The sequence below is a fragment of the Gallinula chloropus genome (genome assembly GCF_964237585.1).
Source record: "Gallinula chloropus genome assembly, chromosome: 1".
Lineage (NCBI taxonomy): Eukaryota > Metazoa > Chordata > Aves > Gruiformes > Rallidae > Gallinula > Gallinula chloropus.
In genome coordinates, this window is record NC_140085.1 from 37,881,760 (window position 1) to 37,906,967 (window position 25,208).

The window sequence follows — 25,208 nt, forward strand, 5'->3', positions numbered from 1 at the left end:
TCTTAAATGTCTTTTCCAACCTTGTGATTCTGTGATTCTATTTCAGCAAGTTACTGAAGAGTCTTAGTTTTTTACTGTTACGATTTTAATCCCAATTTTAATGTTCTTTTACTTCACATAAACCTTCATTTATTTATTACTGAAAATATACTATAACTCATCTTCAATAGATTACTATAGATTTTTTTTGAATTTCCACTTGAGCATTTAAGATAAATGAGTTTCAATAAGTTTAATTTCAAGTTATTCAAAGTGGTTTATAATACTAGAATTAATTTTTAATGAATCAGATTATATTGACTTTAAAAGAAGGCCTCCTTTGGAAGAATTATCATTTAAACAGTTTTCAGGAACAATTGTAATGATTTCCTACTTAAAGTTAATTCTTCTGCGAATCCATGAAAGTCAAAACAAAACCTGATCTATGGGTGCTACACTTTGCAATATTTTCTATACACAAGCTGACCTAAAGACTCATCTCTCATGGGTTAAATGGTACTTTTTCCATCTGTTCTTTGAATTCTTTTGAAGAAGAATTTCTACTGGTTTATCCAGATTAAATTATCTATTATAGGTTTGTGGCATGTACTACACGCTTCCAGGGATTTACAACACACTACCAAAATTACTTTACCTGGAGTGCCAACTAGACTGGAAACAAGATCAGAAAATTGAAATGACAGAACTTTTAATCAGTGAGTTTGTAGCATTTTTCAATATCTCAAAGCATATTTCAAAAGGTGAAGTACTATGTAGTCTGTAATGACTACCTGAAAAATACAAAATGAAAGTTTGAAATGGACCTGCATTCCTTTTAAAAAAGTACAAGTCAATCATTATTATTTTCGAAATGTCACCATTTTTATCTTATTTAATGCTTTTAGAAATAACTGAAAAACAGGATTATTCTGCTGTAGAGTCAAAACACCTGAAGTCAAGTCAAAACATAATGAACTTTTCCTACGGCACTAATAGCTCTGTCTATTTAATCTCCCATTACTTTCAGTAATTAACAAAGAGTAAAATACTAGCTAATTATTTTAATTGATGACATGAGAAAACACAGCATTCTTGTGACAAATTATCCATAACCATGAACAAAATAGATTGAATAATGATAATTCACCAGAGGGAAATCATGCCTGACCAATCTGATAGCCTTCTGTGACATCATGATTGGCTGGGTAGATGAAAGAAGTAGATGTTGTCTACCTTGACTTCAGCAAGGCTTTTGACACTGACTCTTGTAACATCCTCATGAGAAAGATTAGGAAGTGTGGGTTGCATGAGCACAATGAGGTGGATTGAGAACAGGTTGAATGGTAGAACCCAGAAGGTTGTGATAGGCAGCACAGAATCGAGTGTGAGACCTGTATCTATGGGTTTGCCCCAAGGGTCAGTCAGTGCTTGGTCCAGTCTTATTCTACTTACTCATTCATGACCTAGACAAGAGGCCAGAGTGTACCCTTACCAAATTTGCTGATGTTACAAAACTGGGAGGAGTGGCAAATACACCAGAAGGCTGCACTGCCTTTCAGGGAGCTCTTGACAAACTAGAGACTTGGGCAAAGAGGAACCAAATGAAATTCAGTAAGGGCAAGTGTAGGCTCCTGCACCTAGTAAAGAATAACCCCATGCAGCAGTATAGATTAGAAGCTGACTTGCCAGGAAGAAGCTCTGAAGAATAACCTGGGAGTCCTGGTAGACACTCCATGAGCTAGCAGCGTGCCCTTGTGGCCAAGATGATGAGTGGTATCCTGGGATATGTTGAGAAGAGCGTGGCCAGCAGGTTGAGGGAGGTTGTTCTCCTCCTCTACTCTGCCCTGGTGAGGCCACATCTGAGTACTGTGTCCAGTTCTGGGCTCCTCAGTTCAAAAAGGACAAGGAACTACCAAACAGCCCCATAAATGACTGATTCCCACCATATCTATTTGAAGATTCCCATTGTCCTGTACCCTGGAACTGAAATAACAGAGAAAACTGCTGTTTTCTCAGCAAGAATGAATTCCCATTGATCAACAGAACAGCAAAAGGCTCGAAGAAGTGGTTTTTTAGCATACAGACATACATACTCCACTTCAAAGACTTGATACTAGGAATGAGGACATTTGAAGTTCCTTTAAGGTCACTATACATATATATACCAAAAAGAACCAATAAGGAAGAAGAGTCAAAGAACAATAAATCCCATATTTTCAGGGGACATGTATTTTTGTACATGATCTATGTTACTTTGGTTTCCTTTAGAGCATCATTTTATGCTGATTAGGAATAATTCAATATGTAAAAATACATCATCTTAAAATAACAAAAATAATTCTTTTTGGTTTGTAATAAAGGGTATCTTCAGACGTGAAATAGGAATCAAAATCTTCTGTTTATGTTTTCTGTACATATGTTCATTGACCAGTTCTCTGTTTCAGTCACAAATTTCCTATTCACATACCTGTTTGCAGTATCATTACTAAAATAATATGTATTTTAGAAAAATCTTTGTTGTTTATCGTATTATCTAAGCTTTTGCTTTACTGTCGTGCTATGAAAAGTGGCAAGTATTAGCAAGATTTCTGACATGCTCACAACTAAAGGACAATTATATGTAATAAAAAGTAAACAAGTTACAATAGTCAAATAGTTTATCCCTTAGCTAAAAACTAGTTTCTTCAGTTAAAACAAAAGGCTCTGGGATAATATGCATGCATTCAAGTAGAAAAAATCCACATTTGAATTACTGAGATGAAACTTTCTGTCAATAAATTAATCTAACCTCTTTTACCAAAGACAAATGAGGATCATCATATAGTCTTCGATACCCAGAGCTGATTCACTAGCCTACAGGCTCATCAGTATTCTTCACACACTCTCACAGCTATTATGCCCCACACCTTGTCCATTCGGCCCAGAATACCCACAGAAGTTAATCAAAAGTTCAGTCTCTTAAGGCTTTTGAATGTACAGCATAATTAATTTCCTCCAGCTGGAATTTAAGCTATTAAATGTATTTTGCATTATCAAAAACCACATTCAGTTTAAAAAATTCAGACAAATATGTTAATAATATAGAACAGTGGAATGTAACACTTGAAGTTGCCTTATATTGCTATCTCTTTTTGACGTGCTACAGAAATGAATGATAAATACTGAAACATGAAGTTTCAGTATAGTCTTTCACTGTACTGTTTCAGTAACAGTATTATCACTTAAATGAATTACAGCGCTAATAACAACTACATCAAGAAATAAATACCTTCTTAAAGACATAGATTTATAAAAGGTATCACTTGGTAGTACACAGTGCTCCTGTCTTTTTCGTTCTCTAAAGTGATAGCTAGTTTTACCTATAGATATTCATAGGTTTCGGACATCAAATTATCTTCCCAGTATCTGTTATTTCAGATAATTTGTTGTAACTGAAATGTCAGAATTTATTTTTATTTCTCAAACTGAGGTGATTTCCCACTAAAATAGATATTACATCAATTCCAAGGGGTGGTGGGGTAGGGAAAGACACATATTCCCTAGTGTCCAAAAGCCCACCAATGCTGCTATTAACTAGGGTTCATTGACACCACACTCAAATCCTTGATTTGAATTGCAGCTACCAAGTACTTCTTAAGTATTCACTACACCACAGCAAGAATCATTATCTAAATTAATTGAGTCTCAGTCTGCCATATTGTCTGAGAGCTCCGAGGGTCATTCATATCTTAGTGTGGGAAACTAGGGATTTGCCCTCCCAGCTCTATGCCAATTCTATTCTGTACCCAGGAAAAAGAAATCCTTTCAAACAACATTTTAATCAAAATAATACTGTTTCCACTAAAACTTTTATTTACACCTACTAGCACTTATTTCCAACCAGCCCCAGTAGGAAGGTGCATCTGTCAGAGTAAACCAAGTCTTGAAGTACTGTAGAGTCTACTTGTGCTACATTTTTTTCTGATAGAATAATATATTACTGGTCAGTTCCACAATATTCCCCACAGATTCCTACATTGTTCAGTAAAGGCAGGCACCTATGAGGGTTGTCTCAAAATAAAATTAAATAAAATAATTTTTAAAAAAAACCCACCAACAAACTGAAACAAACCATTAAGAACCCACAAACAAAAAACCAAAGCCCTAAAACCTCCCTAGTTTTATCTGCCAGACACACTACGAAACAGCAGATGGACTCTCTAAAAGAGAAAAAAATGCTGCACTATTACCTTCATTGATACGTGGAAGAGATATTCTAAGAAACAAGAATTATTTGCACCCATGTACCTTTCATGAGAGAATGAGCAGTTTTGTGTTGCGTTTCTTCTCTCATTAAAAAGGAGACAGGTACAATGCTGACATCCCTGTTAAGAATAGATAGAAAGAAAATACTAGAAAGTTCTCGTTGTCTAGGATACTGATTTAAAATCCACTGAAAAGCTTCACTATTCCTGTAAAGACTCAGAGACTAAGGCTTAAAATACTTACTTGATAATGTCTCCTTCAAGAGCAATCACTCGTTTAATGATCTTCTGTTCAGGGTTTCTAGGAGACCTGAGACAGGGGATAAGGTTATACAATCAATAATGTTCCCGTTGTTTTAAGAAAATGAAAAGAAATTCCACAAAGAAATAGACGCCATTAAAGTCATTAGGAGATTCCATGTTCTCCTTGATATAGTATCAATCATTACGTTCTACCCTGAAGTGAAGGTACTGTAATCATTCCCATTGAAAAACATCATTGAAAAGCAGATGCTGAAAAACGACCTGCTTACAAACAGCACAATAACCAACACACCTTTTACGAGAAGTACTCTCCACAACATTAAAAGTAGAATGTCCCACTACAGTGGAGGTGGCACCTTTGCAAATAGAGTATTGCATTAAAAACTACATTCCCAATCATACTTCAACATCATATTGTGTTTAAACATTCATGCCATTCACTCACTTTGGGAAAAAACAGCTATATGCTATATTACTATCAATCACTAATTTAGGTAAACTAGGGGATTGTGGAACTTTAAAAAAAAAAAAAAGTAAAATCCTCTGAAATTTTCAGCTTTATCCAAAGCTTCTTAATGCAATACCATGTTTTCCCTTCAAGTTATATTCCTATAAGCACATGTATACCATTTCTTTGTTTTCTATATACTTTTTTTTCCATTCTACACTTTCAATTATTTAAGTATGAAAACTTTGTAGGGAGCTTTCATGTTATTTAAAAATTATTTTTATTTGCTGCTTGCATGTAGGAAAGTCAATGAAGGAATAAATGGGTTTGATTTTCTACTGATGCTTGGGTTCTGTCTATTAGTCTCCAAGTACAGCCTGCTAGGTATGCAATTGCAAGAGCTAAAAACATTGGCCATGCCATCCTCACTACGGACCAGTACATTTGAGCTCATCTCTGGTCAAGTGGCAGCACATTAAGATTACGTATCCTTAAAAAGCAAAGCTGAGATGAGTCAGAATGAAAAACTTGCCTGCGCTACTGCATGACTGAAGGCATTTGAAGTTCACTTCTAGTTCTAAAAGCTAAAAAGTAAAATAGTTTCAGGATTTTTTTTTTTATTAAAGCCAAAAATGTATTCTAAAGATTTTAAAAGTGGTTTGGTTTGTTAGTTTTAGGGGTTTTTTTATCAATATATTTTAAATGTATTTATATTTCAGTATAATGGAACAAAATTCAAGAAGCATAATTATGAATTTTAAAATATCAAATATTTTCACTTCACAAAACCCAATTTTCACAAAGCAGCGTAAAACAGTGAACATAAATAAAGGCCACGCTTTCATTCCCCAGCCATCACTGGAATTTTCAAATCATGATATATCATTTATTTAGCATTAATTTTACCCGAACAGTTGTGTATTCCAATTCAGTCTTGTCTTTCATGTTCTTTATCAGGCTGAGAACACAAACTTCTATAATATTTTACATGTCAGACTTGGGAAAAATTAAGCAAGTTTTAGATGTTCAGATGATTCAAAATATCTGGCATATCCACACCTATTTTTTTGATGCTTCTCTCTAACAAGGTTCAATGAGCAGTCATTAGAGCACTGACCACCTCTCTCTCTCTCTCAATTAGAGTACAGTCTAAGATAAAACAACACACATGTATTATTCCCAGCTATTGTAAATGAAGAATATTTGTAAAAATTACTTTTAATTGTTTTGATTTTTAATTAGTTGAGGCTCCAATTGTAATATTTTCATGTTATTATATATCAGGAATATTTTTTAATATTTTAATTCAGAATAGTTAAAAGTAAACTATACTAATGTTCTGATTGCAATTCATTAAAATGTCAAAGAAGTGGTAAGAGAGGGAGCAGAATGTTCAAACTGTCTGATAAAATGAGCACTTTTAAAACAAGAATTTTCAAGCGGTGATCAGAATATTTAATTCAAGAGCCATAGTGATTGAACAGGAGGTAAGAGACTAGATGTGAAATGATGGATATTGATGCCTTCCTGAAAGGTGTTTAGTGTAGCACTGGGTTTTCATTGATTATGGAAATGACAAAACCATGCAGATATAGGCAACTTCTGTCTTTGAAATTTCACGGCAGGTATAGACCAAATTAAACAATGAAAGACCAAAAAAAACCAGAACCAAAAACATTTTAACCGATTTAGTACTTTTCTCTCTCCAATATCAGGGTGATGCAACAAAGAATAACCTTTGAAAATGGTATTTGTTCAAAAGAGAAAGAAACAGAAAAAACAATGAAACAGTTGATTTATCTGTTTGTACCTCTCCTAAATTACACTGCATTTTTTCATTCTCCTTATATAAAAGGTCATGGTTAGAGTTGTTATTTTGTGTGAAATTTTGGGGGAAAAGATGAGATTTCTTACATACAGTTAATGTATTTTGTCTCCCAAAGATGGCATTCAGAAGATACAAATATCTTTAACATGAATTAATAACAACCATCGATACATTTACCAGCCAGATCTATCTCTGCTGTTTCCCAGAGCAGCCACCATTCCTTGACCATCTTCTAAATCAGCCTTTCCAAATGTTGAGTTTACATTTTCTACAGCAAAACTGTTTCCTCATCTGCTTATAACCACTTTTCACTATGTATGAATTAGGGACAGCAATGAAAGTAGAAAAAGTCAGAATGACTATGAAAACCTCAAGCACATCACAAAATAGTAATGCACAAGTTGAAGTTAGCAGCATATCAGGAGTGCAGTGGGAAGACCTATGGAAAACAAATCCACTTCTTAAATGCAGATTGAATTCTGCTCCACTCATCATCACTTTTCCCTTTTTCTATGAAGAAACATGGAAAATAGCTAAGTCTAGAAGCGTGTCCCTCAAGCCATCAAGTTTGAGGATAACTCATTACCAATTTCTCCTTAAAAGCAGTATTCTTTGTTCAAGCACCTCAGGAGAGTAACCACTGTGTAATACAAAAAGAAAGCAATGGTCTATATAGCATCCAAGACTTATTTTTTTTTATCTGTCAAAACAATTCTTTAAACTTCACCTACAGATCACCTGATGGCTGGCTGTAAATAATAGAACAAAAGAAGAACATCCTCTCTGTCTGAAATACCATTCTATAATGGGGTATTTCACTTCACCTTAGCAACAATTTCTAATTTGTTCCCAACTTTAAATTCATGCTCATACACAGTGCAATGCAGAAATCCCAACTTCATGCACAAAGACATGAATCATGACATAGAAATAAAGATTAATAGCTTAAGGAAAAATTAGACATTTGGTATGTATATGTTTGTGTTTTTTCAGATGCAGTCTTAGCAACTCCATGTAAGCAACCTTCCACAATTAACTTCTGGTAATATTCCTAGCTCCTTCTCCCAAACCTGCATGTTTTTCTTATTCTGGGTTGCACAGTCCTCATCCACACCTAGTTTTCATTAGAAACTAACTAGCAATTCCACAACAGTGATGAAAGACAAACAAATGCCCATGTCATCAGGACATCATTAACTTTGGATAAAAGCTTCTTACATCTGGTCATTTGTTTAAAAAGTAACTGAGAGAGAAAGGTTAAGTAGAGGTGAAGGTAGGTCACCCCAGTAATTCAAATTCCTTATTCACCCACAGCAAGTACTTCAAGATACAATATTCTGACTTCCAGCCTGCACACCAGTCTGGAGCAGGTCTCCCTTTATCTATCCAATTGATACTGCTGAAAAACGATGGAGAATACACAGGAAGACCCTCTCTCCCTATATATACATTTATTTCTAAAGCTAAAAGGTACGCTTTAGCGGAAGAATTGTAGAGTAAAAAAAGGAAGTTTCTTTAAAGCTGAAGACACTGCATAGCATCATGGAGAGAAAATATTGATTAGGATGAAGACCAGTCAGATAGCTTCATCTGGGTTTATGTATCCCCAAAACCAGTCTGAAATAAACTAATAGTTGACAAGTTGATAAGAAGAGGCAGTTTCTTGACAAGGGATAGAATAATAGTTAAATGTCTATTAGAAAGTGACACTTTGTCCTATTTCAGGAAAGTACTGACAGCCTTTTCTGGTTATTACCTCAATATATTGCTTCTGCAATAAAAATGAAACCTTTATGGTTTTATTTTTAATTCTATTTTCTTACAAAACCCATATATATGTATACACACACATTTATGTACACATAGATTAATTTATACAAGCATCCACTCTTCTATGTTCAACCCTGAATTGAACAGTAAGGGATTGTAGTATTGCAAAACATGTTTACCAGGAAAGACAGGAGGAACAATACAGCCAGCAAGAAAATCCACTGTTTAGCAGATTTTATTCAGATAAAAATGCTGACAGTTCTCTGCAGCCTTTCTCCTTTCCTGACTGAGCAACTCAGTACTTCAGTCACAATATTGCTCCTAAACATTTTCCTTCACATCATTTGAATTACTGATTTATGCTAGTTGATACTGCTTAGCACAATTTTAAATAACTGAGCTATAAGCTAATTAACATTTGATCAATCATGAAATTTTCATAACATTTTCTTTTTTTGTATGTATTATTTGACCCTTCTTCCACCCTTTTAGTTGCCTAACTATTCTTCTAAAGAGCCGCCACAGTAATTCAAGCTTAAGAGCTTGAAACTTAAGTTTCCACAGGCTTTTTTTCCCCCTTCCCTTCCCTTCCCTTCCCTTCCCTTCCCTTCCCTTCCCTTCCCTTCCCTTCCCTTCCCTTCCCTTCCCTTCCCTTCCCTTCCCTTCCCTTCCCTTCCCTTCCCTTCCCTTCCCTTCCCTATATTTCTGGTTCCATGCATTAGAAAAAATTAGACAAAATTCCCTTACACTGGGAATTCAGAATGTAAAAATAGCTAATATGTTTAAAAGAGATGGAATGAGGTAATTAGATGATGTGTTACCCATCCATTATTCCAGTCAATCTGCATGGGTTCTATGCTCACTTTTGAAAATTATTGTAGTTCTGATAGACCAGGATAAATAACAGGTATTTAATGAAAAGTTACAGTGAAAAGTGCCTGAAGGTTACACTGTTTATACGTAGGTATGTATGTAGCTACATATATGCATACATACTTGTATCACTGTTAGCACATAGCTTTGCTTTTATGAGACAGAAGCAAGATGTTAAGACGGTAGCTGGAAATTTCACTGAATCACAGAATCACAAGGTTGAAAAAGACCATTGAGATCATTGAGTCCAACCATACCTGTCCTCTACTAAACCATATCCCCCTAAGCACCTCATCTACCTGTCTTTTAAATACATCCAGGGTCAGTGACCCAACCACCTCCCTGGTCAGCCTTCAGATTCTTCTGAGTTTACTTCAGATTGAGATTTATGTGATTCAATCATCATTTACATGAAGGTCTGAAACAATGGACACTGTGTTGTTAACATGAACAGACTGAAATCATGAAGGCCACCTTCTTCACAAATATTATTTCTGCTTTTATTTATGTTGTTAATGCCAGATACTAAAAAGGATTTAACTACCTAAAACAAGTTAAAGGGGGTGGGCTGGAGATCTTAGTCGGACTCTGTGATCTAAAGCTATTCACTCAGTGACCTCTTCATTTCCCCAAACTAATTCCTATCTGATCAAAAGTTCCAATGTAGTTACAACTTACACATCTGGGAATTTCCAGGATTGCTACAGGATGAAAAATTATTTGTATATCTCCTTCTCAACCCTTTTGGGGATCCAGAAAATAGCCAGAGCAGTAACTAAAATGTAGATTGAGCCCAGAAAAAATGGCATTATTATATAGAATAGGGAACCTCAAAATACAGATTCAGTGGCTTTACTTTTAAAATGTGCTTGGTAGAAGAGGAAATAGAGAGGCAGTGGAGCTATTTCATCCTTATTTTCTGGTCCTGCTTAATAAGATAAACTGGGAGTTTTACATAGCTGTATCATGCACTAGATAAAGATGTTGACCCTCAAAAAAAGTTTTGTGCTCTTAGTCTATGATGAAGGAGCTTTTTGTTGCCAGCATAGCAGTTGATACTCCAAGTCTGTACAGTAGGAATTACGTAACAATACCTATGATAAAACTCTTTCATATACTATAGCTAGTATATGAAAAACATATACTACAGCTGTGACAAAACAGAGACAACATAGCCAACCCTAAATGTTATATAAGAAAGCAAATTTACTTAATACATGCTTATATATTCTAAACCAAAACATTTTTCCATTTGCTTCACTTCCTTCCATTTGCTTCACTTCCTTCCCAGTCCATAACTGGTCTAAATTCCATTCTATTTTATGCAAATCTTGAATCTCATAATAAACACAATATTTAACTAATTACACCACAGATTTAGAGACAACTTCTATACTGTGGAAAATAACATACAATACAACTGCAAAGGAAAAAAAAATACAACCCCTTATTCTTTTTTGTTGCCATTTGTAATAAATTCCGATTATATGGAATTGTTGCATCAAATGTAACCAACAACCAGGTCCAATATATGTGCTCAGTCTCGACCCACCAGTACAAGAAAGATACTGACAACTGGAAAAAGTACCACATCACCAAATTAATAGTAACAAAAGAGTAATTTAACAACAGTGGTTAGGGAAATTGGATTTCTGTAGATCAGAGATGAGACAAAGGGGTTAATTGCTATTGTCATCTATCTAACTGGTGATTAGGAATCTGGACTTTTTGGAGAGATGCACAGCAGAAGGAGGGGAGGAAACAGCTTGAGTTGCAGTAAGGGAAATTCCATCTGGATACCAGAAGAATTTTCACACTGTATGTGGTTAAGCAGTGGTGCCAGTTGCCCAAAGAGGCTGGGAATCATAGAGATAGTCAAAGCTGGACTCAGATTTAACCTGCCTCAAATGGTGGGCAGGACTAGATAATCAGCAGAGGTGCTGTACAGCATAATTTATATATATGTACAGCCTTTATTCTTATTTAAATATACAAAGAATAATGAAGTTGATACCTTAAAAAAACAACATAGTTTTGGATGCGGGCTTTGATGACAGAAGAGACTGTACTGATCACCATAATTAAATGCTGTAGCCCATCATAAGTTTTTTCCATTTCTGTCTTTTTGGATGGTGCTTAATTCTACTATAAAGCATTTTTAGAGAAGGTTATGATACCTTGTCTTAAACATTCTGAGTGACAATGGGTCTAACATCCAAAGAAATTATTCCAAAGTTTAATTATCCTTGCTATTAGGAAATTGCATCTGCATTCAAAATTGAATTTATCCAACTTCAATTTCAATTTCATGCCTTCTCCTCCAAGGCAGAAGAACCCTCAACATCTTATTTCTCTTCATGCAGAAAGATTTAGGCATAACAGTTCTTAATTTTTTCCTAGATTCATCAGCTAGAACTCCTTAAACTTCTTAGCATACAGTTAGTTTTCCAATTTCAGGATGAACTTTTGTGATCACACTTCAAAATATCTATCATATTTCTTAATATTCCATTTATTTTGCATATTCAGGCAAAAATCTCATCCCTTTACACCCAGGAGATGATGTCGAAAGGATACAAAAAGTGATGTATAAACCATTCTCTGAGTAAACTCCTTACTAAAACAATTAACCAATAAAGTTTTGATTACTCCTGGCATTTCATATTCTATAAAGGACCTTTTTTAGATGGGAATCATGTGATTCAGGTCACACTGTAATGACACAGACATCTTATTTACTGCCCTGTCTGTCTCTGTGTTGTTTGCAAGCTTAGCCAATGATTATGAAGACAGTTAACAAACATAGTACCTAGCTTTGGATCACAAGGCAATCTGCTGGAAATATTATCATCCATATCTATTTCTTCACAGTCTAACTGAGTTTATTTGTGGCCCACATTAATTCCATAAAAGGCAAGTTTCTAGATCAGGATATTATGTGATAGTAAAAAGAATGCAGTGTATTATGGTCTTATATTTATGTAGTTGCTTTTTAATTTTATTGATAAACTATGCCAGGTTTACCTAACGAAACCTATTTCAGAACTGATTGACATTAACCATATTTTAGCTTCTACTGATAGACTAAGAAATAAACCATGTGATGATTCTTCTTAGATAAGATATTTATAAGCCCCTCCTCTTTGTTTTAAATACTTGAAATTTATTGGAAGTCTTTAAGTCATTTGTCTTTCTTCACCTGATTTCCTTCCAATTGCTAAACAGGCATTTTCCAACTGGTATTCCACACCAGAAAGAAATGCTTGAGTCCATGCTCCCCTGTCATTAGCAATCATAGAACCACAGAACTACAGAACCACAGACTGGTGGGGGCCGGAAGGGACCTCTAGACACAGCTAGTACAATCCCCTCTCCTAAAGCAGGATCACCTACAGCAGGTTGCGCAGATCATGTCCAGGTGGATTTTGAGTATCTCAAGAAAAGGAGACAAGCTGTGTTTGAACCAGTTTTGACCTTTAACAGTGTTACAAGTTTAAAAGAATTTAAATAGACTAGCAATTTTTTCAAACAGAAACATTATGCAGAAATCGTACATAATTTTGACAATGTTAGGGGATAATGACAGCAATGGAAAATGTTCTTCAATTGCTCCTGGATTCCCTCTGAGATAAATTTGAGGAAACAGGGCTCAATCCTAATAAATACTGCTTTAGTGAACCATTTCGAACACTCAACATTTTTCACCTATAATTTACAAAATAAGTACTTCAAGACAGCAGTTGCACCAGCTGGTTAGGCATAAGTTCCAGTGATGCTTGATTTGCTCAGCAGCTCCAGTGGAAAATATGTACAAAGATATAATTAAAAATATGAAGAAAATTGTACTTGTAATAATATCCTGTAATTCTTAATTTAACTCCATGTTACATTAGCATTTCTTAGTCAAACCTCTATTAAAATGTAAAATCACTCACTGCCAACAAAATATTTTGTTTTTACTGAAAGTAGTGTTTTATAATAATTACAGATCGCAACCACCCACTGTTATAAAGGTAGTATTTTATTTTTAGTAAATTTTAAACTGTTTGCACATAACCTAAAACAATGCTTCCTTGAAACTTCATGGGGAATTCCAAGCAAACTCTAAACAAAAATAACAATCTTAATATATCACTCACATAAAGCCTTGGTAAAGGATTTGTACAATTTGCCATATAGCTGTGCAATAAATCGAACATAAAAACAATTCTCTCAAGCTCTGCAATTCTGGGATTTCTCTCCTTTTCTCACAGGCCCCTATTCCTTACCTCCTCTCTACATCTGACTTACCCTTGAATTTTCAAATAGAGCAGGAAAGTATCTCTCCATGGATAAAAGAATGAGGAAAAAAACTAGCTTCCATGGTAAATATCCATCCATAATGTATCCCTTGGTACCAGACTCTATTTAGCAGAGATTTCCTACACTAAGATGAAGAAGTCGGAGACAAAAAAAAAAGATCTGCACACTTTCAAAGCAGCTGAGCTTGCCCTGGCATATGTGCATATAGTATATAGTTCCATCCTCATTGTTAGAGGTGTCACTAGCAGCATATTTTTAGCAATTTTCAGACTTGGAAAGTTTATGACAAATAATTTGGATCTTTGTCGGTGAAAAAAATGAACTCTCATGAGTGTAAATCAGATGTATAATTCTTATTTGACAAAATTAAGAAAGCTGTGGACCCATTGAGCAAAATTATGTATCTGAAAAACTTTCAGAATTACAGAAAAGATATAGTCAAGAAAAAGACAGAAAAAGACACCTCCACTAGAAATTATGTTTCAAAACATCCAGTTTGCTGAAGTGAGGAAAAGAAAAAATGAAATTAAAAAAAAAATAGGGGAAAACTGAAAACTGTAATTAAATGTTTCACTGCAATAAAACTAATGAGTACTGCTAAACTATATGACAAGTCACTCCGAAAAACTTTAAAATACTAGACTGTTTCTGAAGCCTGGCTACTATTTTATCGTAAAATCCCATTTAATTGGTTCTCAGTCTTCTCATCTAACCACTTTGAGGTTAAACGACTCAGCCGCTTGTAATGCAGACTGTGTAATCACAATAGTTATGTGCACTTGACCTTCTTCCTGTTAACAGAGAGACTCAATTAATTACTTGCTGTTTTAACTGGCCATTTCACCTTATCTTCACCTTTTCCAAAAGGGTTGAAAAACTCTACACCTTAACCTTTGACTTCGAAAGCATACATAGAAATATTTATCCATAAAATATATAGGAAGCTAGCATGATCTAGGAATAAGAATATCTAGGCTTCTATGCTTAAGTCAACAACAATAATACATTCACTGTTTCATTATCATTATGCTGCAGTGTAGGAACCATATTTCATCTTTACTATAGCTGCCCAAATATTCTATCTGTAATGGAAATAAAATATGTTGCAACAGACAACAGAAGGAAAAGCACAGAAAGCTGCAAACTGTAATCAAATGCTGGAGACTCATTCTCAGGTTGCTATATAGGATACTAGATACGAGTAATCTATTTAATCTATACATACTCTATTAGCATGATTCTTAAAATTATGCTTATTTTTGAAGAGTATTGCATGCTACAAAACGCACTCCTATGCTTTCTTTGATTCTGGGATTAGACCTGTATTCAGTGGCAACTCTTCTAAACATACAAAATTAAATGATCCGTTGCTCTCCTAAAATGATAATTGTGACTACATACTACAAATTGTGCAGCAATTTTCTGCACAATTTTCCTTTCTGATGGGGTTCCTAAAAACTTTTCCAATTATGTAACACCACCACAGTTATTGAAAAAGCACAAAATGCATATTTAGATCTTAAAAATGATGGTTTTATCTCAAAAGAAATTTAGAAGCCTGGATCTGACATTATCTCTACTGCAGACTAAGTTTAGCATCTCAGATAGGAGATATGGAATATTTAGGAAAATATTTAGGAAACTAAATTGCAATTCTGATGAATCTGAAGGTTTTGTCTATCTCTGAAATCACATAAACTTCATAAACACATTTAATGTTAAATTTTTCTAAAGGTGGTGTAGTTTTAGTCAGCTAGCTCACTTTCCCCCAGTGGGATGGGGTACAGATTCAGAAGAGTGAAAGTGAAAGAACTCATAGGTTGAGATAAAAACAGTTTAAAAGGGCAAACAAAAAAAAGAGGAAGATTATGATGTTGATAATGCTGGTGATGATAATGCTACTGATGATAATGCTGCTGCTGATAATAATAATAATGAACAGCACAATTGCTCACCACCCAAAGTCGGTGCTGTGCAAAACCCCCACTGCTGCACAAGACCCCCCAGCTTCTCAGCCTCTCAGCGATGGCCCCCCAGTTACAAATGGAACATGATGTCATATGGTATGGGGTATTGGTCAGTTTAGCTCAACTGCCCTGGCTTTGTCCCCTCCCATCTTCATAGGTGGCAACAACTGCAAACATCAGTGTGTTACCAACATTGTTCTCATCCTAAATCCCAAACACAGCACTACACCAGGTATCAGAAAGAAAATTAACTCTATCCCCAGATAGAAAAAAAATATTATTTCAAGAACCTGTTGAGAAAATCTTTCTTGATATTTTGGAGTAGCTTGGTACTCAAATCTAACCTCTACTATGGTCAAGAAACTAAACCTTCCAGACAAGTCAAGTCTGTTACAGTCAGTGCACAGAAGGTAACAGACAATTAAAGTGGGCTGAATCACCTTTTGGAGGAGAATCTCTCTCCTTATTAACTACAAAGCAAGCCAGACATTCAGCTTAGATTGGCTATCTTAAGAGTAAATAATTAAAGACGAACTGCTGATAAATACTGTTTCATCTACCTTATAAGTATCTATAGCAGATTTTTTATTTCTTTTTTACTAACACAGGAAAGCGGGTAAAGGACTAATTGTGAGGTAAAGGGAAAAGCAGTAATATAATGTATAGTTTAAAAATAGCTGTAAGATGTTTTTGGTAAGAATGGAGACATTATTTCAATGTAAATTCACAGAAAAATAAACAGACAAAACCACCAAAAATTTAAAAGGCCAGTAGAAGTCTTGACTTTGGAATTATTCACAATTACTTTGCAAAATAGTGCTGCACACAATATGAGTACTTTTTCTGTATTTATGACATAGGAAATGAAAATCAATTATTTTCCAACTAAGAAAAGAAAAAGGTGTAACTAAGAAACAATTTTTCATCTCTACTTATGGCTATTAAAAAAACTGTCCATAGGACATACTCCTTAAGATCTCTATGTCCTCAGTAAGCACAGAAAGAAATACATTATTGCCAAACTGTATAACATTAAATTCACTGGAACCTGATACAGCTTTATGATAAAATAACGTCCCAGAAATGAAGAGTGATGCTGATACTGAGAATAACTAATTTATGTATTTGAAAACTTGTTATTTATTATAATAGAGTACAGGAAAAAAACTGAGAACTAATTTTAGCAAAACAAAAAACCAGTAAAGTTATGTATTTTAAACCATCAGTTACAAAATGCCATTTGCAAAACTTACAAGAGATGCCTATTTTAAAAAGAACAGTACGGAGACAATTGGACACATCTAAAAACTCTCACAGTGAAAAGAAACCAACTTAAGTTGTTCTTTTTTTCTTCACAACTTCGCTTTTAGCTTTGATAGTATTTGGGGGAAAATGCCCACAATTAATTGCAGGTGTCCACCCTGCTGATGAAGTCAGGCTGAATTAACCATAGATTGGCTACTGTGACAGAAGCCCTTGTAATAGCAGGAGTTATTACCTGCTTTTGAGGATTCGGCAAAGAACAGCAATGGGAAATGTAATAGGGAGTATTTTCCCACATGATATTCTTTCTCAAAACCTGATCTTCTGTGTCAGCAGGTCATCAAGCATTGTACTGCATTTGATACTAATTGCATTATCCTCTACTTGTTTGCTTTCACAGATAGCAGAAAGGATGCTGCACGATAACTGAGCATATTACTCTAAGAGACTTTAATCACTTGAGAAGGCATGAAAGAACTTTGAGGAGTTGTCAAGTATAAAAGTGTCCTGTGTCAGGTTTTTCCATAAATTCTTTAGGATTCTAAGCTGCAAAATACTTTCTCTCTTGTATGGTGACAAATATATTTACTTAAAAAATTAAAAAGGGAAGATGAAATAAACCAGAAGTGTCACTAACAGTGAACAGCATGAATGAGCAAAATATCTATACTTACAGATTATTTTTCCTTCACACAAAGCAGTTTACAAGCTTTTTAGATAATGTTCCCCATCTCTGTGAAGGACAATCTGCTCTCCCTCTCTTCTCCAACTGTACACACAGCCTTGAGGTTTGGTCTGCACACTTGCTTCTCAGCTCTTCCCACGCTACAGTCCGCTCTGGTTATTCCACCCAAAATGAATTCTTCGGTCTCAGGCAGCAGCAAAACCAGCCTGAACCCTATCCAGCCTGTCAAACCCAATCCTGTGTGACAGTTTCCTGCAGAAGGTCCCTGTCACCTTTTTCTCCAAGTAAATGATATGCTGCTCAGAATATTGCTAGAAAAGGGAGAGATTGGCAGAAAAGGCAAGAAGGGAGGGGAAAAGGGTGAATTAAACTTTACAGGCACTTTTTACACACTCTGAAGATGCATTTCTCACTCTCTTCCCTCTATCCATGAGGAAAAAGTTGAAACAAGTTACTTAAGTTACTCATCATTTCTATATCTTCATTATTTTTTTCCAGAGGGGGGGTCCATGTTCAAGGTGAATTCTAGTTTTACTAAATCTCAAAATGTTTGTGCCAATCTTGTGTTTCTTTTAACTCATCGATGTACTGCTTTATTTAGATCTGCTTGATGGTAGGGAGGCTCTGCAGAGGGACCTAGACAGGCCTGATCGATGGGATAAAGCCAACTGTATTTGTTTCAACAAGGCCAAGTACCAGGTCCTGCACCTTGGCCACAACAATATCTTACCACGCTACAGGCTTGGGGAAATGTGGCTGGAGAGCTACCCATGAGAGAAGGACCTGGAGGTGTTGATTGACACCTGGCTGAACTTGAGCCAGCAGTGTGACCAGGTGGCCAAGAAGGCAAACAACATCCTGGCCTGTATCAGGAATAGTGTGACCAGCAGGAGCCAGAGAGGTAATCTTACTCCTGTACTTAGCCCTGCTAAGGCTGCACCTCGAGCACTGTGTGCAGTTTTGGGCTCCACAGTACAGGAAGGACACTGAGGTGCTGGAGAGGGTGCAGAGAAGGGCAACTAGGCTAATTAGTGGTCTGGAGAAGAGGTCTTATGAGGAGAGTCTGAGGGAGCTGGGGCTGTTCAGCCTGGAGAACAGGAGGCTGAAGGGAAACCTTATTACTTTCTAGAGCTACCTGAAAGCAGGTTGTAGTGAGGCGGTTGTTGGCCTCTTCTCCGTAATAACTAGCAACAGGACAAGAGGGAATAGGTTCAAGTTATGCCAGGGGAGGTTCATATTGGATATTAGGAAAAATTTCTTCACTGAAAGAGTGGAGAAGCATTGGATCAGGCTGTCCAAGGAGGTGGTGGAATCACCATTTCTGAAGCTGTTCAAAAAACAGGTAGATGCGGTGCCTCGGGAGATAGTTTATAGGTTACAGTGCTGTAGCACTGATGGTTGGACTTGATGATCTTGAAGGTCTTTTCCAACTTTTTTGAAAAATTTCTAGGAAAAAAGAAGAAAGTCCTCTCACAGAAAACAGTCAGAAAGATAGCAAAAAAAAAAATACAAGCCAGAAGGACTGATGATACAGACTTGTGTCAGAAACTGATATGGAAGAAAGCAGTTCTTTATTTTCTAGTGGATGGAAATGTTCATAGTGTTAGCAGTATGAAAACCTGTGAGGATGCAATGCAAGATATGGTATGGGATTAAATTTTTTTTATAAATTCTGTTGGCTCTACTATTAAATCTTTTAAATATGTGATTCATATATCATTCTGTATATTTTGGACAGTACTGACAAATTCTGAAATGTGTTGACACTCACTGTATGCATTGGGCCTTGTTGACACAGAACATCAATTAGGAGCACAGAAAGATTAACTGAGCTAAATCCAACTTGGTATTATTGTCTTTCCCATTCTAAACTTAAGCCTTTATATTTTCGTTAGAAATGCATATCCGAAACAGATTTATAACATACATTTTAATGCAGATGAGTTTGAGAGAAGCACTTTCCAGTCCTTACCTTAAGAAAGAAAGAACAACACTGCAAATAACTGTAGCTATAGAGAGGCAAATATCAAGAGCAAGAATTGTGGGTAATCATACAGACCTGTGCAACACTGGTGCCTCCTGCATCACAAATCAGAACAGTCTAACTTTTCCATTTTGATTCTCTTATTCATATTTTATTATTCATTCCTGATAGACATTTGTTGAAAGGGTTGTACAATATACGTTGGAATATATCTAAGCTATAAGGCACAGGGTTTTGAGATACTAACTACACACTTCTGGCCCAAAATCTAAAAGACAGCTTTTACATATATGTTCAAAATGATGCATCACTACAGAAACACTAACACAGTGCCTTAAAACTTAAGCTGTTTAGTAAGCTGTATAACACTAGAGCTGCCTGAGGCACGACGGTGATTATAACTTTACTTCTCCAAAAGAAACCATGCAAGAGTATAAAAAAGTGTCTATGAGTTTTGGTTAAAGGATTAGTTAATTCAAAATCTTCAGGTTTCAGCTATGTTTCTTTTTAACTGAGAAACAGCAATACTAATACTGAGCACTCATGTAACTCTCCGTACATTCAAAGCACTAAGTGACAATACTACTAACAGTTGCGATTTATAGTGTTAGATAAAAAGCTTCCAGTGCACTCATCTCTGCTATTCAAGTCTGCTGTGCAGACAGTATGCAACGGGACTAGTCTTTACAAATGGATAATTGGAACATAATCAAAATGTTATTTAAAAAAAAATAGTTGTCACATTTGGAACAGAATATATTTCCGCGCTTTAAACTGTGATCAGTTCAAGTTGGCAAGATGAGTCACCAGCAGCAAAATAACTAGCAACAGGCAAGGAGTGCTCAGCAGGCAAGGATGTTTGTGATACGAATGTGTCGTATGGGAACAAACTGGGAATCCCTCAAATTCCTGCCTGTTTATCTGCTCCAAAGAAGAGAAAATGAAAGCTGTTCTTACAGCTTTTTCAGAAGATTGTCTCTTCTAGAACTAGGCAGTATTAACTCTTTGAACACAGTAAATAGCAAGTACCCCTGACCCCTAATCCCACTCAAGAGGCATCCTACTTCATTCAAAGGGGAGAGGAAGGTCTGCATCTCTTGTACACTCACAGATGTCTCTCCACAAAGGGCATTCCCTGCTACCTCCACAGTTGGGTTAATCCAGTCAAACACATTCACTATCCGAAATAATACTTTTTTGAACTTTCTTTTTTATACTTTGATTTAAAAAGCATAGAGTATTATATATAAAGGGAACAGTTGAAAAACCTTCCTAAATCATTATCTGTTGAGAGAGGAATGTACATTATATGTAGACCTCTAACATATTGATAATTAGTTTATATATTAACTGAGACTGCAACAAAATCCCTGCGGGTTGAAAAACCTTGGAGAATCTCTGGCTAATTTGTGTCCTTTTTCAGTTCCTAAGTTTTATAGAGATAACTCTGTGTCATTTCAGGAAGGATTTTCTTCATGTGGTCTCTAGCATGAAAAAAAAATATATAGCCCAGATACTTGTTCTGAACTTGAAGGCAAGAATTTAGCGTAAATTCAAGGCTATGCATCTCAGAGAAACCTGACACAGTCTGAATGGAACTTCCAAGTTTTTAGTGGCTAAATTTCCATATTATGAAAATACATATGACATTATCTTGGAAGAACTGAGTGAATTCATAGCTTATCCATCAGGGTTTGTTCTTCTTTGTTTGTTTGATATACTGAAGGTTCAGTAAGAAAAGGAAATAATCTTCAGTCTGACTTCTTACACATATCAGGGTTTGTATGTACACGGTAGCAGTTCCATTATTACTGCAGGTTACTCCTTACAGATCTACAAAGCTGCAATATATGTTAGCTGGTTTACAGTAACTATCCTCACAATGCTACTAGTTAGCACCAAATATAAGACAAAGTTACTTTAAGTTCCAGTAAAAGAAGGATCAAATTATTTTTTCTCTCTCAGAATCTAAAAGGGAAAACATTGGCAGTTATCATGAAACAACTATGCTTGGTAATGTGCTTGTAGCCCTGACACTTCAGGTTATAACATTTCACTCAACTTGATATTGAGCCTAATAACTTGTGTTTGATTAAAACACAACTTCACATCCTACCTTCATTTGAAGATTCTAATGAATGGTTGCTTTCTGTTGCATTTTTATTACACTGGTTAATCATTATTATACTTAAAGTGTGAACATTATTTTCACATTTGAAGTTTTCCAACTCCCTTTGAATTTTACTCAAGACCAAGTTTCATGTACAGAACAGGATCAAATGGCAAAACTTTTACTGCCTGTATTTACACATAAGAAATTGTGGATATAACAGTGGAAGAACTTCCCTCACTCAAGACATGAATAACAAACACTTTAATTCATTTAACTTGCTGAGAGTCGTTAGCCAATCCAAAGACAGATGAGGAACTTTTTTCTTTTATAGACATACATGTTGTCATCACCATGACAACTGAGCAGAAAAAAACCCCCTAAAAAACAAAAAACAAAACAAAACAAAAACCACCAAAAAGACTCGAAAGGAGAAAAGAACCTTGTAGTCATCTCCCATCATATCCAGTAGTAATTCTCCATTTCTTTAAACTTTACATTTACTCTCCTAAACCTTGGGCAAACTGTAAGAAGTAGTTGCTTCAGCCGGAGGAAAACCTGACTTCATAAAAAGAAAAAAGATGTGTAAAAAACCCCTACAGTGTAACCTAAAGAAATGGTGCATCTACTCTTTGTGTTGGTATGCAAAACATGGAAATGAATGACTGATTTCTTTCTTATTGTTACAGTGCATTTAAATTGTTGACTTGTTTGAATTTATAACATAAAAGTTTAGGTAGAAAATTTTAAAAAGGTCAGGTAGATTAGCACCAAGCCTGTTTAACAGCACATGACCCAAATAATCAATAAAGCTCATAAAGTAAAAAAAACATGAATCAAGAACTAGGAATCAATTTGAACAGTCACAAGAAAGGAAACATAAAAATGTTTTCATACCCCTAATAGCTCTGTGCTGGTCCATCTAACTGACTGTTGGCTCAGTAGATAAATTTGTACAACAGCCTTGGTTGGCAGACCAAGATTACATTTGTTCTTTTAAATATATTCTCAACTTTGACAAGATAGCCTGTAGTCCAGTCTTTGTAAAAGTCAATCAAGTTGTATTTACACTCATAAAAATAAAATTTATTCCACGGTTTTTGGAAAATGCCAACCTACCTTCATAAAATGCTAAATAAAAATAAATAGAAATTATACGGATTGCATTTAAGAGTATCTGACATAGTCTTCACTCAAGAGCAATTTCGTAAGCTACAGTAACAGTTTGTAATCATATTATGAACATAAATGCTTTTTCCTTTCTTAAAATATTAATGACATGAAGAGACTGGGTTTGGCTATAAGGTAGAAAGAGAGAAAAAAAGAACTTGTTTAAACTAGAGTTTTTACTGCCAAGTTCATTCCTGAATAAATGAGTTTTAGATTGCTGGCAGGGGTCCAGTGAGACATCACATACCTTCCAGAAAAATTTTAGACTGTAAGTATCTTAATGAGACAGATGCAGTCCACTCCACAACTGCTGAATCACAATTTCATCATCCATGTAGTGAGGCAGAAAATATAGGAATGAAATTAGGAAGACCTTCTTCATTTCAATACAATAAGTCCTAAAACATGTAATAAATTTGGGAAAGAAAATTAGCTACATAAACACTAGCATGCACTGTGTATTTAATAATTTTATTATATGTGGAAATGCAGCCCTGTACTCAACTGATCAGTTTATAATTATATATAATTTAGAAAATATTATCATAGTTGAAATGAAATTTAATAAAATGAGCAGTGCTACTTGATGCCAAACTTAAGACACCTGAGGGTCTCATTATTTCCTTGGTTAAAAGCTCCTTGTCTACTTAGTTCAAAGTGGGTACAAAATTCTTATAGGTATATAGAAAAAAATTGAGCTTGTCAACTGACACCTAACTGAAGGGCCCTTAACAGCAAGCTATCCATAAGCTGGAGACTTTTCTGGTAAACTGTACTCTCAGCTGCCTCAACCATGTTCCTGTTCCAGTGATTGACTACCCTCGCAGTGCTGAACCTTCTCCTAATGTCCAATCTGAAGTTTCCCTTCATTCCATTTCTTTGTGTCCTATTGCTGTTCACCAGAGAGCAATCAGCACCTCCTTCTCTGCTGCTCACCTTGAGAAATCTGTAGACTGTGATGAGGTCACCCCTCATCCTTCTCTTCTCTAGGCTGAATAAGTCAGTGACGTCAGTTGCTCCTTGCAAGCCTTGCCCTCGAGGTCTTTCACCATCTTCGTTGCCTTCCACTGGGCATCCCTAACAGTTTCATGTTCTTCATATATTGAAGTACCCAAAACTGCATGGAGTGCTCAAGGTGGAAGTTACAAGGAATTGAGCTACAGCAAAGTAGGATAGCAATGTAACACGGGACAGTCACTTCTCTCAAGTGGCCACCTATGCTTTGCTTGATGCACCCAAGGTCACAGTTGACCCATTTGGTTGCCAGGACACACTATTGACTCATATTCAACCCAAAACCCCAGATCTTTTTCCACAGGGCTGCTCCCCAGCTTCTCATCCCCTGGCTTGTACATACAACCAGCATTATCCCATCCCGGGTGGATAATATGACACTTGTTAAATTTCATATGGTAGGCGACTGCCCAGTTCTCTCATCTATTCAGATCTCTCTCTAAGGCCTCTCTACCCCCAAAGGAGTCCCCAGATCCTCCATGTGGCAGCACTACGTATTTCCATACAAGAAATGCATGCTCTTGTTTGAGGGGACAAAGCAGCACCTCATATATTCTCTTAGAATTACTATTTACGACAAAATATTTTTTGCCAGGTGCTGCAGGCCTGTCCCTCAGCGGGTGAGGGACTGCTCTGCCATCCTGCTGTCCCTGGCTCTCTGTGCTCCTGTTACTCCCGCAGGGTTTCTGTTGCAACTCTAAACAGTCAGGCCACCCACTAAGCCAGAATGCCTTTGTCTTAATTCATATAGCAGTAAAGCACTACAAGGACCTGATTAGCATTGACAAAGTGGCTTCAACGTAACTAAAATAAATTTTTAATTACTTTAATTAAACAAATGCAAATTCCCAAATGCAGATGAGTTTAAACCAGTTTAACAAAGCTCTAGTTCATTTCCATGCATGTTCTTGATTCTTCTCTTTGTCACAGAATCAGGTATCCCTTGAGGATGACAAATAAATGAAAGCTTCTGGGTGTTGAGTAAAACAATTGCATTTGCCAGCTGGTAAGATCATTCCAAAAACTAGATGAGCAGCTCAGGGCAAGAAACAAAATTGCCAGTTTGGGCTGGAAAAAGGGAAGCTTCACACGTTTTGACACAAGTGTTGGACAATGAGCAACAACATGCTAAAAGCTGTGTAGTCTGTCCCATCAGTGGGCAGGACACTAACCTTCACTAAACTGTGGCAATGAACGGATGGATGAACAGCAGGACTGAAAGGCAGAAATCAATGGATCTTGTAGAAACTGGCAATGGTGCCCTGGCCAGAGAATTACAACTGGGAATAAGAAGTTTACCAAACTTC

The 25,208-nt window shown here is 35.9% G+C and overlaps 1 protein-coding gene across 1 annotated transcript in view; it reads right to left on the bottom strand.

The window, feature by feature from the left end:
• The window catches only part of IMMP2L (inner mitochondrial membrane peptidase subunit 2), a gene marked incomplete at its 5' end in the record, with an annotated part of 447,227 nt that overhangs the window by 155,205 nt on the left and 266,814 nt on the right, over positions 1-25,208 (bottom strand). Inside the window, one exon of the mRNA XM_084270897.1 lies at positions 4,468-4,533. Within this exon, the coding sequence (XP_084127023.1) occupies positions 4,468-4,533 (66 nt within the window). The remainder of the gene's footprint in view (positions 1-4,467; positions 4,534-25,208) is intronic.